The sequence below is a fragment of the Lutjanus erythropterus genome, chromosome 14, assembly GCF_056507025.1.
Source record: "Lutjanus erythropterus isolate fLutEry1 chromosome 14, fLutEry1.hap2, whole genome shotgun sequence".
NCBI classification, from domain to species: Eukaryota; Metazoa; Chordata; class Actinopteri; order Lutjaniformes; family Lutjanidae; genus Lutjanus; species Lutjanus erythropterus.
This window is the reverse complement of record NC_139330.1, coordinates 33899000-33917843: the sequence shown is the minus strand read 5'-3', so window position 1 is coordinate 33917843 and position 18844 is coordinate 33899000. Positions and strand designations below refer to the sequence as shown.

The 18844-nt window shown below is 40.1% G+C and overlaps 1 protein-coding gene across 1 annotated transcript in view; it reads right to left on the bottom strand.

Moving 5' to 3' along the window:
- The window catches only part of LOC146315857 (sodium/potassium/calcium exchanger 3-like), a 119591-nt gene that overhangs the window by 70993 nt on the left and 29754 nt on the right, over window positions 1–18844 (bottom strand). Inside the window, exon 2 of the mRNA XM_084735621.1 lies at window positions 484–609. Within this exon, the coding sequence (XP_084591747.1) occupies window positions 484–609 (126 nt within the window). The remainder of the gene's footprint in view (window positions 1–483; window positions 610–18844) is intronic.

The window sequence follows — 18844 nt, the reverse complement described above, 5'->3', positions numbered from 1 at the left end:
GTATCTGTTCAACCTGCAAAAAATGATCAGTCTTTGTATCTGTATTCAGACAGAAGACCAGAAGTGGGTGTGGTTTATACTGTTTATACTTCTAACCTCATATTCATTGGCAATGCAATTATTGTGCCTATGAAGCATCAAAATGGCTTAAATGTATTTCTACATCTGCACATTATCCTTCTCACCTCCGTCTCTCCGTCTCACAAGTATACAATCTTCAGTTGAAGGGAATAATCTTGGTGGTAAATAGAAGCTTTTTTTAAGGTTATAATGGGGCTGACTTTTTCCGAATAATAACAAGCCACTTCTGATTGGGGAAATATCTGTGTCCATTGCATTATTTCTTGAATAGCTTATTCGGATTCGGGCGCATCCCTGAAAACCACACATGGGGTCTTTCCGAGAGCTCACAGCAGCTCTGCTCGCTCCTGTGACGTCTTTTCGTTGACATTTTAACTAACCGAGCGTCTCGGCTCGTCTTACCTGGTTCAGTGCAGTTTTTTTCGGGCTCGGAGTAAAGCTTCGACTCGTTGTCGTAGACTTCTTGCAGAAGGTGACGACTCTCCCACCTCGCCCCCTCCTCGACCACGGAGCTGGAAACATGATATCCTGAGACAGAAACAAAGAGAAAGACATGTTGGGATTAGGGCCCGACCGATATTGGAGTTTTGGGGCCGATGCCAATACCGATATTGGGGAGTAAAAAATCTTGATATCGATATATCAGCTGATATACAGAATTTAATATACGGAATGTAGAAAAAATACAAAAACACAGATTTTTTTGTAGGGATGCACTATGGATTTTTTTCAACAGATATTGATAAACACCTGCTTGTCATGGCTGATACCAATAATATAAACGATAATTTCGTGTTTGTATTTTTAAAAGTTCATAAAACCTGTAGATTCTGCACAGCTGAGGGTCAGAAAGGCTCAGACGTAGTGGGCAAAGATGGATGATTGAATATTTCACAGCTCTTACCAAACCACATCTAACTGACATCACCATGACAACCAAAACAAAACAGGTTTTACCCTTCAAATGTTCACAAACGGACATCGGCTTTTATAGAACATTTTGCAGAAGAATTCAAATTAACTGGTTTGACATCATCTCTTAAATCAGACATTATTAGCGCCAATATTTATCAGCTAATGTATGCCGATACTGATATAGACAGATATTCTGTGACAGGCCAATATCGAATGATCATTTTTCAGCACTGATATTAATCGTACATCCCTGCATTTTTGCAGTGAACCCTCAAAAGTGGTCAACACTTGTGACAAGACATGTTACAGAGGCAGGATAGTTTACAGTTTAGCAATAAACTTTATTGTCCAAAATGATATCAGGGCACTGAAACTGTAACCTTTCACCAATATTTTTAATAATTATAATTACCTATAAAGAAAAGGATCAAATATACATAAAATCCTGCCTGTAAAGCTAACAATTAAACAATCTGCATCATGTTCTGTTAAAAAAAAGAAGTTTTGACATCAGCACAGACAACATTTATGATGATACTGATACAGACTGATATTGCTGTGATAGGCAAATATTGGCCCGATATATCAGTCGACAGATATATCAGTCGACAGATATATCAGTCGGGCTCTCGTTGGGATGGTTCCATAAAGAACTTATTCTCTGCAAACAAACCATCAGACAAACCATCTGCAGCTCCCTCCCAGGGCAGTTGGCTCGGTGAAAGACACAAACATGGTTTTATGTAACAAAATAAAAACACTTTCACAGAGACCCTTTGTATTTTGTCATTTCTACAGATGAACATGAGGTAGTGACTTTTCATTCTTAAAATAAATGCACGCTGCGATCCACAAACACACTAATGGTCGTGATGCACGGGCTCTTGGTTCTGTAGTTAATTGACATTCCTGAATACTGGGAACCTTCCCTCTCCCTGCAGAACAAAGGCAGATGAGACATGCATCTTGTGTCACGGCGTTCCTGCGGGAGCATTAGTACGGCAGCACGCTGAGCACCGCGAGGCCAATCATTCCAGCTCAGTCATCTGGGTCACAGTATCCTCAAGCGCCCCATCTCCGACCCATCTCCTCTCCCACCATGCAACAGGCCCTGACTTAGGTGCAGAGCACGCCGGGGCTTCTATAAATAGCAGCGCGCTCGGCTATATTTATCAAGACGCAGAAACATGAAACGTTTGCAACGTTTTGCAAACAGCTCTGTCACAGGCAGAGGGGAGAATAGAGCGGCTGCAGCAGGGATGATGGGAGCTGCTGCAGTGTTACAGTGCAGATGAGCTTGGAAGCATATGTTTAGTTAATAACTGTGAACGCCAACAACTACCCTGAAGACAAAAAACACAACTGAGACTTCGAGGTGCAACACAACAAAGAGAAAATCTCTTATCTCCTCAGTAACAGACATATTTTTTCATTGATTATTGTGTTTTTAAAGCCCTGCTTAACATTGTAACATTGATTGGTTTAGTTTTATTTTGCACAATACACAAAAATGGCAAAGATGCCAAATCATATACTTTGCAGGGAGAGAAAGGAATCAGGGGGGATTATCTGAAGCCTCCATTTGAACAAAGAATACAGAAATACTGAAAATAATGCAATGATGGTTAACCACTTATAACAAAATATGCATTAAAGCAGCAATAATGAGATAATGATAATAATATGCATTTAAAAGCTGAAAATGTGAGCATGTGATATGTAAGAGAGTGCAGGGATGTGTGTGTTTGTGTTTATGAGGGAGATATTGTGGAGCTGCAACAATTAATTGATTAATCAATTATTACATTAGTTGGCAGCTATTTCCATAATCAATTAATTGATATGAGTAATTTCTTTAAGAAAAAAGTCAGAATTCTCTGATTTCAGCTTGTTAAATGCTGACATCATCTTGTTTTTTTGGTAAACACTTTTTGGGAAACATTTTTCACCATTTTCTGATGCTTACATATCTATAACAAAACAACTATTAATCAATTAATCAGGGTTATAATCGGCCGATCAATCGCCTGTGAAAATAACTGCTAGATGTAGCCCTCCTTTACCATGTTGACCCCTGAGCAACAGTAAAAATAATATCCACTTAAATGCTTTTTAAACATATTCTGGAACATTTTGCAGAGGAGCAACAGAGGATGAAGATCGATATATACATCAATAAAAATATTTGAGAAATATTCATGCCATGAATTCGAAATAATCTGGAGTTTGTGGAATACAGAAGCAGATGAAATGTGTGACTCTGATTTGTTGTAATGCTAACAAAACCTTTCTGGAGGACGAAAAATTCTATGAGAGTAGTTTGAAAAACCCCCTCTAACCTCCTCTCCTAAAAACACATCATATGTACCATTTACCATTGGCAGTCATTTTTTGGTTATTTAATCGGAACTGCTTCTTCAGGCAATAAGACCTGTACATACCATGAGGCATTTTAAATTAGGCCATTATTCCTCTAAAACCTCTGGAAATGTGGCTTCAAATCGTAGATGTTTGGTGGAAGGAAAATAGTTCCAATATGAAACCGCTCACACCCAGTTCTGTGGATTATCTTGAGTGATGTGGTCATGAAGATTTCTGGAAAGTTTTTCAGATGTATATATTTTAGCCCTTTGAACACCATAAGTTGAGCACCATCTAGTTCCATTATAGTGGAGAGAAGACTATGACTGATATCTCCAAAGCTCTGACACCTCTGTTCTAAGGTTTTGGTGTGAGTTGCAAACTCATTTTATTTCATGGACCACACACAGCAGATTTGATCTCAAATGGGCTGAACCAGTAAAACCACTGCATTATAACCTATACATAAAAATAGCTCTAAAAATCCTCCCCTTTTTGTGTAAAGAAATAAAAGATTCTGAAAACAGAGGACAAAACAGATGATGACCTGCCTGACATGTCACAAGAAAAATAATTGCCTTTTTGACAACATAAACCAGGCATTTTTGTGCATTTCGTTGAAGAATTTGAATCAATCACTACGCTGCAATTTTCATACTTTGCAAAGTCATCTAGCGGGCTGGACAAGAACCACTGGCGGGCTGGTTTTGGCCAGCGGGACACCCCTGCCTCAGAATGAGCTGTTTATACAGCTACAGAGGGCACAGGTCATCTTCCATGGAGTCAGCCTGTTTTGTTTGTGGCCACCGTAGGTTCTCCTCCACACTTGGAAGGGGAGGGTGAGAAGAGGTGTTTACAATTGCAATCTCACCGCTAGATGTCATTAAATCCTACACACTGGTCCTTTACGTTATTTAAATATACTGTCATTATTATCTGACGCTTTGAACAGAACCCAGACGTGGAAATCACAGAGACGAATATTTCAAAACCTGGACAAAGAAAACTGAAACCATCTGCACAACGAGATGCAATTAGGGGCAGACTAACAGAGCCTTCAGTATCAGCTGCAAAAGAAATGTGCATTTTAAATGAAAACACACACAATGCACAGCTGTGCAGTGACACTTGATTACAGTGTGGAGTTCTACAAAGAGAACTGAAGGGTGAAATCTGCCAAGCTGCATCACTGCCAAAGCTTCTATACAACTGTGACGCCTTTTGCCCTCTTACTGTATGCTCTTCCCCTGAGCTAGTGCATCTGTGTGTGTGTGTGTGTGTATGTGTGTGTGTGTGTGTGACATTAATAGAAGACATTGAACAACTTTACAGCTTGAAGCACACTCAACATACTCTGCAGGAATCCTCTATCTCTTGTCATTACTTAATAACTTGAGTCTGTGCTCCATTAGACTGCACGCGCACACACACACACACACACACACACACACACACACACACACACGCGCGCAGGCAAGAATCAACATAGTGAAAGTATACACAATCATTTGTGTGAGGTGCGTGCAGACACACTTCCACACACACAAACAGACCTTGGTGAGTGTTTGAGGTGGCTGGTGGTCCACTGAGGCAGGATGCATCATCACTGCCGAGGTTACTATGGTGACGTGACGTAACAGATAAGACGCAGGGAGGCACATGACATAACCCTGAGTAACTCGTGCACATGCACAGACACACACAACAATGACTAACCAAACTACAAGTGGATGCTATCACATGCTGTGTACCGTCAGTCACACAGGTAAACACAGCCAGGGGCTCTTCATGCAGGAGTACGGAGAAAATCATGCATGTGCATGTGCAGTGGCTAAAAATGTCATATTCATATCTGTCTGTGAGTTGCTATGAGGCATACTACTGCACCATTTTCAGAATTTCCCTCGTCCAATGAGGAAGATTTATGATGAACACTGTCCAGGATTGGGCCGATTGAAAATAACAGAACAGACCAATAATACCGAAATTTTACCAGCAGGCCTCCCACAGAAGTCAGCCGCTACAAGGTGGAACATAAAGAGAGCCCATGAACATGAGCTACAAGTCAGTAAGTTAACACAACACATTCCTGTTTATCAAGGGTGAGCTAGTATTTTTCATGGGGGTCACATGAGAAATTGATCAACACAAATGATATAAGATCCTAATAATGGTTAAATCTCTAATAACAGAATGGCCAGCAGTGTTTCATATCTATGTAGAGCACTTATACAGTTTTGATTTACCATGTGATGAATTATGGGTGAATATTTTGTTGGTAATGTCCAAAACTTGATGTTTTACAGTGAACCATGCAGGTTGCATATAGTTTGCAGCAATAGTAGCAGCAAAAGTAGAAGAACAACATAAACAACATGGATGTAGAGCACTGAGTGAATAAAGGTACAGTTAAATATAAAAGACACAGTTCATTATGATTACTAATGGACATGGCACCAAGCCCTTTCAAAATAAAGGTTTGATAACAGTTTAATGGTAAGCAAAATATTTGACTGTCTTTGCTAGATTTTTTATTTTTGAGGGCCTTGTGGGCCACATGAAACATTTACGTGGGCTGCATCTGGCCCCCGCATTTTGCCCTGACCTGCTGTAAATGTTTCACAATAAAAGACTTGTTAATAAGAGAAGAAGACATGTTAAGTTACTTGAGGTGAGTTGTATTTTGTACAAACAGTGAGTATATCTGCCTCACTGTATGCTGTGTAGGGGCTAACGATGTTGAGAGCTTCCTATTAAATCAGAGTTGCAATATAAATGTTGAACAAATAAACCATCCTGATGTTTTTCCCAAGCTTTAGAAACAAAGTTAGCCAACTTATTAACATTAAAGTTTCTCTCATCATCAGAGCATGAGAACATGTCTGGATTTTGAACAGACATTTCATTGAATATTGGTGTTCTTAACTCATCATGTAAAGGACAATATAGAAGAAAATTCTCAACTTCTCCTCGACACAATTCACACAACCTGTTGTCCTCCTGGGTATTTTTAAATCTGCCAACTTCAAGGTTCAGAGGAAGGATTCCTGCTCTCAGCTGTGCAACGAAACACGTCTGACTTGATAAAATTAGACCAGTTTAGGTTCACACATTGGATCAGACCAGTAGAGCTCAACACCAGCCCTTGCACTATTGATCAAAAGATTGTTTTGCCATGTAGGTTGTGACTTTGTTGAACAAATTGGGTTATTTAACAACTACTGACCAGTTGAGACTTAAATCTGGTATTATCCATGATCCCCAGAGGATGATACCGTCACTTGATGACGGTTTGTCTGGTGCCAAAATGTCTACTTCACAAACTCTTTGGTCCAGAATAGAGAATTTTGACTTTTTTTAACTGAATATCTTTGGGCTGTGAGTGAAACAAAACATTTGAGGACATCATCTCAGGCTTTGTGTGACATTTTTGTTGACCAAACAACTATTAATCAATTAATTGAGAAAATAATCAACTGATTGATCGACTACGAAAATAATCACTAGTTGCAGCCCTAATAAAGACTCCTTCATGCTCACGACAGGTGTCATGGCATATCTTATGCACACCCCTTCATATAAAGTTTAAAGTTTAAAGCCAGTCAGAAAAACAGATAACAGAAAAAGAGTGAAGTAAGTAAATCCTGGGTGAATGAACGTATGTGTACGCTGCTGGATTTCCCTCCAGATTTCAGACAGTATGGTGTCAGCCAGGATGTGCTGCACCTGCAGGAATCACCCACCTCATAGATCTAGGCCAGCAGTGTGTGTGTGTGTGTGTGTGTGTGTGTGTGTGTGTGTGTGTGTGTGTGTGTGTGTGTGTGTGTGTGTGTATAGAAAGAATACTTGAGGGGGATCTTAAACACCAGGAGAGCTGGAACACACCTCTGAAATATTCTACCTCTCCATGCTGTGATATATTTTGATCCATCTTTCTCTCCACTACGTTCATCCATCCTTCTCTCTCTCTCTAACACAGAATCCCACACTGGCCGAAGTCCTGCATCTATAGGTCCAAGCCGACCCCATAACGTCACATAACATGGCTGCCCATCGCTCTTCACTGTCATGTTTAATTAGCTACTTCATCTTCATTAGCGTCCCTTGGCAGGCATGTGTGTGTATGCATGTGAGTACATACTCTGTGTGTGTGTGTGTGTGTGTGTGCATTTCTCTGTCCACAAAGTCCCTGTATGTAGCATGCGTGGATTGTGTATGTATTTGTATACAGTATATCTGTGTGCAGGGGCATCACTAGTCTATTAAAGTCCTGTACATACATGTGTGTGAGTGTTCAAGCTACAACCTTGTCCCTGGAGAGAAAGGAATCAGGCCATGAGCACGTGGCTCTTACTATACGGTGCTGTAACATACTACACGTGATACCGTCATCCTTGGCTCTCCATCATTGGACGTTGAATATCTAGGTTACTGTTTTGTATGTATCATTATACAGTACTTACATTATACATATGCAGATATACATCAATATACATACATGATTACATTACTCATTACATTAGCACTGTGTCTCAGGCGCCTGTGTTGATCAAAAGAATCCGTCTGTTGTGTGTTGGGAATGCAGGACTGACTTTTCAGGTCACCGTACCTAATTAGCAACAAAGTCATCTGTGTGTCGACAATGAATACAGTAGGACTGTCTATAACAGCACACAGCAACTAGCAGGATTCTAAAAGTGAGAAAGAGTAGTACATGCACTAGTTCTAAAGAAAACGTCAATAATATGCATCTTAAACAGGAGTGTTTAGGGAAAAACTTATGTACAATGTGGGAAAAATACTTAAATAGCAAAAAAATTACAATACATGGCGCATAGACTGTATATTAAATAGGGTGTAATCCTGTTTAATATACGATCTATGGTTGAAGTGTGTGGCTTCTCTCTGCCCCCTCCTCTCCAGACACAGCAGAGACGGGCAGGCTGCAGGAACACTGCAGGAGCGCAGGACATACGCAACCTTGTAAATGAACAATTACAAGGGACGACAAGTTCTCCACTGTAAACTGATCAGCTGTTTAAATCTTGCAGTTGTCTTTTGATGTAAAGCTAAAGCCTGTTATCCCGAAAACGAAGGCCACTGCTCTGAAATAACACACTCTGGACGATGAGTTCAGTGGCTGTCTGTCTCACTGCCTGCAAAACTCCATTAACATTTTGCTCAGTTTCACAGTTGTAAACACCTATGTCTTCTTTAAGATTAAAAATTATTCATTACACCTCATAAACAGATACTTAATTCTGCATTAACTGGAGCGGTGAAACAGATGTACAAAACAGCTATTCCAGCCCAGAATGAAAGTTTGAAAGATGGACGCTGCAGCTGTAGTGTTCATGTCAAGTGAAGCAAGTATTTCAGCTTAGCATGTTTCATTGATCTCTGATGACGCATCATGGTCATCTTATGATTTATTACAGTAAATATATTACAGATTTCTCCTTTAATAAAACATGGCAAAACATGCAGACAATATTTACCTTATCAAGTCGAGGTTCGTATTCTGTGCAAAAAATAATATCACAATCTATCGTCCTTCTATCTGCTGAAAATGCAAAGCATAGCAAAGCAATAATCCTACAATGGCCCGTGATGTTTGAAGGACACCATTACACAGGTTACATTACACAAACTAAACAAGATTTCCAGACAGAGAAAACTGACAGAACTTTTCACAGTTAAATCTAAGTTAAATTTCAGCTTTATGCAATCATCATCTTCATTAAGATTCATTAAATTAAAAGGTAACTATTTTGGAAAAAAAGTGCACATACTCTGATTTCAGCTTCTGGTTCTGGTTTCTTTACTCCTCTCTGACAGTAAACTGAATATCTTTGGGTTGTGGACAAAACAAGACATTTGAGGACATCATCTTGAATTCTGGGAAACACTGGTCAAGACTTTCTGACATTTTATGATCGAAAAAACTACTTGATAAGTGAAGAAAATGATCGACTGATTCATTAATAATAAACATAATAATTACAGCAAAGACTTAAATTGGATTGTGACAGCATTAATTAATCACAGAATTAATTAACAGATTAATCGACAGTGAAAATAATCATTAGTTGCAGCCCTAATCATCATCATCATCATCATCATCATCGTCATCAAGAAAAAAAGAGCTCTGGTATTGGTATGAGCAGATTTCCAAATTCAGATATCAGAATTGTATTGGAAGTAAAAAGAAATGGATTGGTGTATCTCTACTGCAAAGAGGAACAAACAAACAAACAAACAAATGAACACGTGGGTGCTTTACAGAATCTTCAACTCAGCTACAGCACAGAGGATGTTTACCACCAGCACAGTTTCATAGTGGGCACCCAAGACTTGAGTATCTGACCAAATGTCAAATATGGTCACAATCTCCCCTTCTGTTCCTGAATGGCGGTGTTGAAAGCCAGAAAGTTCAATCAGTTTATCCTTGTGCTCAAGTGGATGTTTGTGCCAGACATAATGAAATTCCCTTCCAGGTGTTCTTGAAATATTGCATTCATGAGAACGTGACAGACAGACGGAAAACTTGAAACATTCTGCCTCTGGTGTGGAGGTACAATAATCATCCAGCCAATAATCATCTAGCCACTTTAAAGAGTACATGTCAGACTGGGACAGGCTGTGTGTTGTGTCTATTACACACTTTGCAGCCGTGTGTGAACACTGGACTGTAGCAGATCACAGTTTCACAGTCGTGTTGAATGTTGACTTCATGTGAGAGCTGGACAGACGAGGTGAGACCTCAGCGGAGCATCACAATCAGCATTGGGGGTTGTATTTACATGACATTTTACAATAATGAAGCACCGTTACACATTATAGTTTGATGGAGGCAGCAGGAGTCCACCAACTCCAGTGTTATAGATAGATAAAATTAGTGTTTTTACCAAACAAGTCCCTGAACAAGTCGCCAGTTCATCGCAGGGCTGAGACATAGAGACAAACAACCACTCACAAGCACACTCACACCTACAGGCAATTTAGACGTATCTATTAACCCATTATGCTGCATGTCTTTGGACTGTGGGAGGAAGCCAGAGTACCTGGAGAGAACCCATGCAGACACGAGGAGAACCTACAAGCTCCGCACAGAAAGATGCTGCCCCTGCCACAACCTCCTTGCGTTACTATCATCCTGCCCCATAGTCGTGTTCATGCACGTAGTGCAAACATCCATGATTAGTTACTTGCTAAACTGTGATGGCAGTAAGCCACTGTCTTACTGTGAACACAGCGTGGCTGTGACTGTCAACAGTCAACAATAAATTATCTTCTTATTGGGGATAAACCTGCCTCCTACGTTAACCAGTCCCTCCAGGAAGCTGCAATGTTGCAATCGCAAAAGTTCATGCAAATTTAACGGATCCCCATGAATTCTGCACCCAGATATTAACTACAACTTTTACGCAAATTTGACCAATCTGCATAGCTTTCCAGCAAGATCCACCAATCACAGCAGTCCACCGTGAACACATCATGCATGTCAGTCTCAATGAACCAACTCAATGGTTTATTTTTTACTTTCTTTTTAATTTGTCATTTGTCATTGTTGATTTGTCATTGTTATTGACATTTATTGATGCTCTTTTGCGCTTTAAAGTGAATTTGAGCTTCAAAAAGATGTTGCTTCTTTGTGGAATACCCCCCAGGTGCACCTCTTCATTTATAAATTATGCACATATAGTAAGAGGTTTTGTAATCCTCCACCTTTTTGCAAAATTTTGTTTGCAATTTTAACTTGCTCCTGCAATTTCATTGGAAGAAACAGCTAAAAGTACCTAAAACCATCACAACCTGCATCACAATTTTGCTCCAATGCTGCTGTGAAATCAGGCATTGCAGGCTGCAACAATCCCAATAAAAGCCCATGAAATCCTGGAGGCCTGGTTAATGGTCCGGAGTGGAATAGGGTAGGCCTACACTACACTGTATTTTAATGTCGTCACAGTGGTAATTCTTGGAGAAGCTCATATTTTCTGAGGTTGTCTGTGAGTTTGAGAAACTCTCTTTAGCTTCCTACACCGGTGATTCTGCTGCTTCTCCAAACTGCGGGTCTGTTGACCTCCATCTACTGTAGGTAATACGCTGACTATGGGTAAGTGCACCACGCAGCCCCACCTCAGAAAATCTGAACTATCCCTTTAAAGTCCTATACATCATTTTCCATATATAGACTTGAATAAAATCAAAGTATATTCTGGCCAACAAAAAACGCTCAGCACAGATCTACAGTTCCTCCTGTCAGCGGCAGCACCTTTACACACACAATTCACTTTTCCAGATAGTCGAGCAGTCAATGCGCTGTTGCAAATCCCAACTGTCACACTGCCAACTGAGATCCAGAAACACACTATCTGCACGCGCTCAGCTACGCCCGCTCAATATCTCAGAACAAGAGCGGTGTAAAATTCAGCAGGCACTTCTGTGACACACCTCACTCTCTCAGGTGCACACACAATGCTGCAGCTAAAGCCTAGCCGTGTGATCGCCCATCAATAAATCAATACGGCCATGAGTGGTTAGGATGAGAAGAGTCCCCTGTGTTTCCAAGAAATACTGTATGTGTCTCTACAAGTTATGTCAAAGGTTCTTCAGAGGGAATATACAGTATACCGTTGACTTCGTATATGATTTGCTGAGCTGAATTCATTTTTCCAAAGTGGACAAACTGCATCAATAATCTGTTGTAAGTTAACGATGTAACTTTACTGTAACGAGCTTGCAAGTTTTTTTGTAGCCTATAGAGAGTTGAAGTCCCTCCCCTTCCAGTGGACAACTGTGGGACCTAATCACTGCAACTAATGATTATTTTCATAGTTAATTAATCAGTCGATTATTTTCTCAATTAATCATTTCAGAGATGTTTGTTTTAAAATGTCATAAAATAGTGAAAAATGTCAATTGGTGTTTCCCAAAGTCCAAGATGACGTCCTCAAATATCTTGTTTCACTCATAACTCAAAAATATTCAGTTTATTATTAGAGAGGAATAAAGAAACCAGAAGATATTCACATTTAAGAAGCTGAAATCACAGATTTTTGACCTTTTTCTCTTAAAGAATGGCTCAAACTGATTATCAGAATAGTTGTCAAATAATTTAACCATTGATTAATCGATCTACTGGTGACAAATATTGTTTTGATCCAGTTTGAACTGTGCCACAAATTACACATATGATGTGTGTTGACATAAAAGGTAATTTTACAAGACAAGAAAGTTGGTGTTTGTTGTAAAACTTGTATACGCCTGTGTTAATTTTACTGAAGAATCATTTTTATCTTAGTTTTCATCAGTTACTTTTTTAAATGACAAAAATGATGTGATCCCTAAATAAAAAGTCATATATGACGGTGATGATATGATGAGTGGGGAAAAAAATCTGACTTAACTGTGCAACTGCAAATTTCTACAGAAAAGTACAAATAATCCATTATACTTAACTAAGTCTGTTAGATTTCAGTCGACTACATCTACTGTAGATTTAGTGGAGTCACACAAAGTAGGACAAACTGAGACTTCTTCAACTCTCCCATGTCACATTATTTCCTGAGAAAGGTCCCACGCTGGAAGAGAGGGACTTTGCCTCTTTACTATGATCACCTTTCTCTGGTTAGTTAAATAGTAATTCACTTTATCCATGTAGCACCTTTAAAAACAAAGCTCCCTAATCTAAACCAACACATAGATAAGAAAAGATAACATAATTACAACAAATACCATCAGTTAAGAAAAGTGACTTTTAAGGAGAGATTAACAAGAGGACACTCAGGCTCCAAAGGACAGCAAAGATCCGTCACCTTTAGTGACAATTCAAGACTTTAGAGTGGCGACAATCAGTTAAGTCATTGCTAATGTTGACCAGAAAAGGTCCACTTGTTGTTCATGAAAGAAATCAATTCAATTTTGTTCTAAAATCTTAGAAGATTTAAGAGACTTAAAGGATCCATGCAGGTTTAAAAATTTGTAAATACAATGTATTTATTTGAATGTGTACTCCTATATTAGATTATGTGTATGGCTATAAGATCAATATATGCAAAGCCCGTCAGAGGGTTTCTTTAATTGTTGCTTAACGAAGTTGACAGCTCGTTAATGGTCTCATTAGCCGACGCTGTCAGACGCCGCTCCCGCTGTGAGTGTGTGACGGTGCTGTCATCTCAGACAACTCTCAGTCACGTCTCTCTTTCTGTCTGAAGATGTGACCCAGGCAGGGGGCTCGCCGCAGCCTCCGTGCCCAGGGAGGAGGGCACACACGGCGGGGGTGGGGGGGTCGGGGGGAGTCATGATCCCCTCTCCTCCTGTGGACAGTGATCTGTCAACTTCAGGTAGCGGTTCTCTGTTTCTCTGATACGAACATTCATATTGATCCATTAAGTCTGTCCAGTGCACATTTTAACAGCTGGTTTACATTTCTGACAAGCCACAAGCCAATATGAATATTTCAATGTATTATTATTTTGTCTAAAGATAATTCTAATTTGTGTCTGCAAGTTTTCTTTTTTCAAAACTGTATTATTCTCTCCAACATTTTTCTGCCAGTGTCTTTTAAAACAGATTTATCCAAACACTTTAAACAACGTAATTGTTGAAGTTGGTAAATGTTCTGTCTCTCTGTCTGACAGGGGACTGTCTCTGTCTTCACCAGCTGCTGTGATTAAACTGATGTCCACCTGTCTGCTAATTCAAGACAGGTGAGTGTGACTGAAGGGAGCGCTTAAAGAATTTAGACACCACCTGGACGGGGAGTCAGGAGGAATACTGATCTGCAGTCAGGCTGTGGTACCTTCTGTCATGACGCCACGAGACAATATTTGTGCTAAAAAAAAAAAAAACCAAACCAGCAGGCTATTTTACAAAGTCTCTTATAAGAATATGACAGAGTGAGAGGCAAAATATGGAAAGCTGGTAATGCCTTTAAATTTTTATACTAACAAGGGCAGATTGTGTTCTACATTTTCTGTGCAGCATGTGAGGCAACCTTGATAGCTTTAGTGTATAGTAATAAACTTCCTCTATGAAAACTTAAAAAAACAAAACAAAACACAGATTGACTTAATAGGCAGGATTTTATATGATCCTTTTCTCTTAAATCAGGGTTTAACATATGAATATTTTGCTCTGTTTGTGTGTTTTTAATTTATAGTTATTCATAGTCATTAATAATATGGGTAAAAGTGGACAATAGAGGTTACTGATAACTGTAAAATATCCTTCCCCCATCACATATCTGTTTGATAAGTGTTTCTGTATATTACATCCTGTATAAAAAGTATCAGCCAATATATCGATATCAGAATTTTTCTACTCCCTAATATAAGTATTAGCCCCAAAAATCCAGTATCAGTCAGGCCCTACTAAAAACCAATGGCTACAAGCTACTATTAAGGGCCCTATCTTATACCCGGTGCAAAGCTGTTGCGCCGCTGGTCCAAGTGGTTTTGCTATCTTACACCAGCACAAGTGCCATTTTTGCCATGTCTGTTAGCAAATGCTCTTGCGCCAGGTCTGTGCAGCCATGGGTGGCAGGTCTAAACATGAAGGTAAACGAAGGTGTGGCCCGGCATGTTTGCTATCTTGTGCTCGGCGCATTGGAGTAAAAAACGCTTGCGCTTCACACCAGCTAAAACCTGCTCACCTGCAGATCAAGTTGATGCCAAAATTTGGAACCAGAGGTACCAGAGATGCAGTTCCTCTGGACATGACAGGGACAGCAATGCTTACAAGTGCTGTAGTCTGCTGTCAAATGCCAGAGAAGGGAGAAGAACACCTATCAGCACTGAACAACAACAACTACATGAGTAAGACAGCAACATGCGCAGCTGCAGCAACACCTCCATTTCCACTCATCCAAAAGAAAAAGTAGTGATGCGAGGATCGACCCAGTTTACCCACGAAGTGGACAGGTTCGGATCAACTTTCCAGAAAATACCATGGGTTACAAGGTGAGGGTCAAGTGACAAAGCAGCGTTCTCCTTCTATCCTTCTTTCCCTCTCTATGTCTCCCTCTCAGTCAAACACACAAACACACACACACACACACACACACTGGCTGTAGCAGTGCACACTGCAGTGCATCCAGTGCGCTCTGTCAGCTCAGCTGCTCAAACATAGGACTGTGGACTCTGTTCTTATTATAAACTGTACAAACAAATACCAGGCTGAAAAATACAGTAAAGACCTAAAGATGTGTACAACTATTCTGTGAAAATGAACTGTTAAAATATGAAGGGAAAAAGAGGGAGAGGATGAGAGAGAAAGCAACAGAATTGACTAGCATTGGTATCGACTACTACATTTCTGGTATAGTGACGTCCCTGCTGCAGACATTCATCATTCATTCATTCATTTTCTGTAACCGCTTAGTCCGTAAGGGTCGCGGGGCTGCTGGAGCCTATCCCAGCTGACATTGGGCGAGAGGCGGGGTACAACCTGGACAAGTCGCCAGTTCATCGCAGGGCTCTGCTGCAGACAGCACTGCACATTTAATGTTGGTGTTAGTATGAGCTTCACAAAAACACAACAAAAAACTTTCAGTACTCTTCCCAAAAGATCCTAGGTCTAGCAATTTACAATCAATGGATGATTACCGTATATCGTACCAACAACAATGCCAAGACAGCTACTACAACAGGATCACAATATTCTAAAGCTTTTCAGTACAAGACTGACAGAGGATGCCAGATGTTTTTGAGCAGAAAGTCTTTTATATTCCTGCAATAGTTGGTAGAGGGACTGAATTGTGACAAAAACAGCTCATTTTCTTCCGTAGAGCTGAGGAGAAAATCACCAAAGAAGAAAAAAGGGTAGAAATGAGGCAACATTATCACTCCATGAGTGATGAGATTTTTGAAGAAAGTCGTGTTTCATGCTCAGAAAACACTGGCACTCTGAGAGAAATGAGGGGATACTGAATCATCCTCACTCTGATTCTGATCTGGTTCTACTTTAATGTGACTTTTCTGACCTTTCCCGTAGACAGATGAACTAAATCTGCTGTTTCTCTCTGGCCCACAGCAGATCCACGTCTCTTTGGATGAGCAACTCATCCAGTGTACATGTCACATACAATAACCGACATGACGTCACCGTGATGTCACTCATGTCACAGTGTGTGAATGTATTTCATAAGTGTCATGTTCCCTGTGTCAGTCAAACACACGTGATGCAAAAAACCCTCAAAAAAACGAACACTGAGGTCCAGAACCTGAAGAGGTTTTCACTGCGTCTCTGCTCACTGCATGAATCCTCCAGCACACTGCAACACACAGCAAATAATGTATGAGCTTCAGCAGCAACAAGACAGAGAGGAAGATTATCACCGAGGAAATGTTTTATGTGTAGAGACTGGGCTAAACACACACACACACACACACACACACACACACACACACACACACACACACGCATATTTATTTCAGTACAAATTGTCTCTTCAATGCAGAAACGACTTCAGACAAGATAGTTATGTAATCAGGGTGTATTTGCGTAAATTGTCCAAAAATGGACTCTGGGAAGTGTGTGGTGCATTCTGTCTGTGTGTATCCCACAAGAGGGCTGAGATGAACAAAGCAGAAAAATGATCTTAGTTGAACAAAGCTCTCCAAGACTAAAAGGCAGCTTCACAACAACATCTTCAGTGCAGGTATATGCCTGTACTGAGTAAAATGTGAAATTATGTGAATTAGGGCTGCAACTAAACATTATTTTCACAGCCGATTGATTAATAACATGACCCTACACGAGGCGCTAGAGCAGGGATTCTCAATTTGTTGCCTGTGGACCAATAGCAGCCCTCAGGAACATTCTGTGCAGGCTCCGAAAGCATGTCTTATATTTTATTATTTAACAGTTTAATAAAAGAGCCATCCCATGAGTGCAGATAGAGTTTAAGATAAACACTTCATTTGACAGGGTGCGCACAAGACTGTCATCACACTGTCATAACCCTGCCATGATATCTGTCACGGACAGTAAGTCTTTATTAATGGTTATGACTACTGTCAATAAGTGTCATTCACTCAAGTACAGTATGTTATTTTTTTTCAGTATGTTATTTTTTAATGTAAAGCTGACAGTGTTTGAGATGTTTCTTTGTTACGGCAACTTAACATCATCAGACTTAACTGTTTAGTTTTATGTTTTAACATGACATTAAACTGTCATATGTGGTTGGTTTTGATGCTGGCCATCACAAGAATATAATAAGCGTGTCATGAATATTATGAATAATTTCCTTCAAGTAATAAGACCAGTTTGATGACAGTACAGTACCGAGGTGCTTTAGCTTACAGAGTTAGCTGTAGACTAACAGTGATAAGCTAAAGTAGGCTAACTGTCGTCTGCTGTTTTATGTAGCTGGCATTAACTAGTTAGCCGTGGAGCTAGCTGCCTGATATTAGCCGACTCAGCCCTAGGGTGGCAGAAGCCAAACCCAGCAAGAGAACCAGCTTGGTGCTGTATTCCCTGTCAAACTTCTTGCACTTTGTGCACATAAACGCAACCTGAAACAATCCGCCATCAAGTCTAATTTCTTCAGCTTTACCTGCACAACACATTTAAGTAAAAAAAAAAAATAGGTTGACATTGTTTTGTCCCTAATTTAGGGGTGGGTAAAAATATCGAAAAATCGATGCATCGAAATTATCTGCCTCCTAATTCAATATCGATTAAGCAAACCCTCTGAATCGATTCACCTTCTGGCCATTGGGGGCGCTGTGCGCAACATCTTTGTGTGATTTGCGTTTTAAGGATGGAGGCTGCATGCGACCAAACAACAACAACATGTCTGCAAACTACCGCCAAGCTCTGTCCACGCACAGAAGATAACAAAGTCCGTTGCCGTCTTCATTTGCAAGGACCTTCGACCGTACAGTGTCGTGGAAAATGAAGGTTTTAAGAAGATGGTACACACACTTGAACCACGATACGCTATACCAACACGAAAACACATGACAGAGGTCGCCATCCTGAAGCTGTACACAGAGGTGAAGACAGAGGTTTATATGCACAAGTGAGCTATTATGGTGCTGCTAATGTTTTATTTTCAGATGTTTTATTGCCCAAAGATGTGAAGTAACGTACCACATGTGTTATGGGCATGAAAATAAATATTTAAAAATTGCCAACAGGTACTCTTAATTATATGTGTATTTCTACTTCTTACTGAATCGATATTGAAGAATTTAAATCAATATCGAATCAAATCAAAATCGAATCGAATCGAAACCTAAAGAATCGAAATCGAATCGAATCGTGAGGTTCTTAACAATACCCAGCCCTACCCTAATTGCTGGATTTATCAAACCTGCAAGACTCTGATCACCAGCTACCTTTAGGGAAACTACGGACGGAACCGTAAAGTAGATGGTTCAATTAGTCACTTACTTCACCCCTGTACCTAGCATGCATGATTGTGAGGAATGCTACAGTCCCCCACTAGAGTATGCTCTGTCTCTGCGCTGTCCAA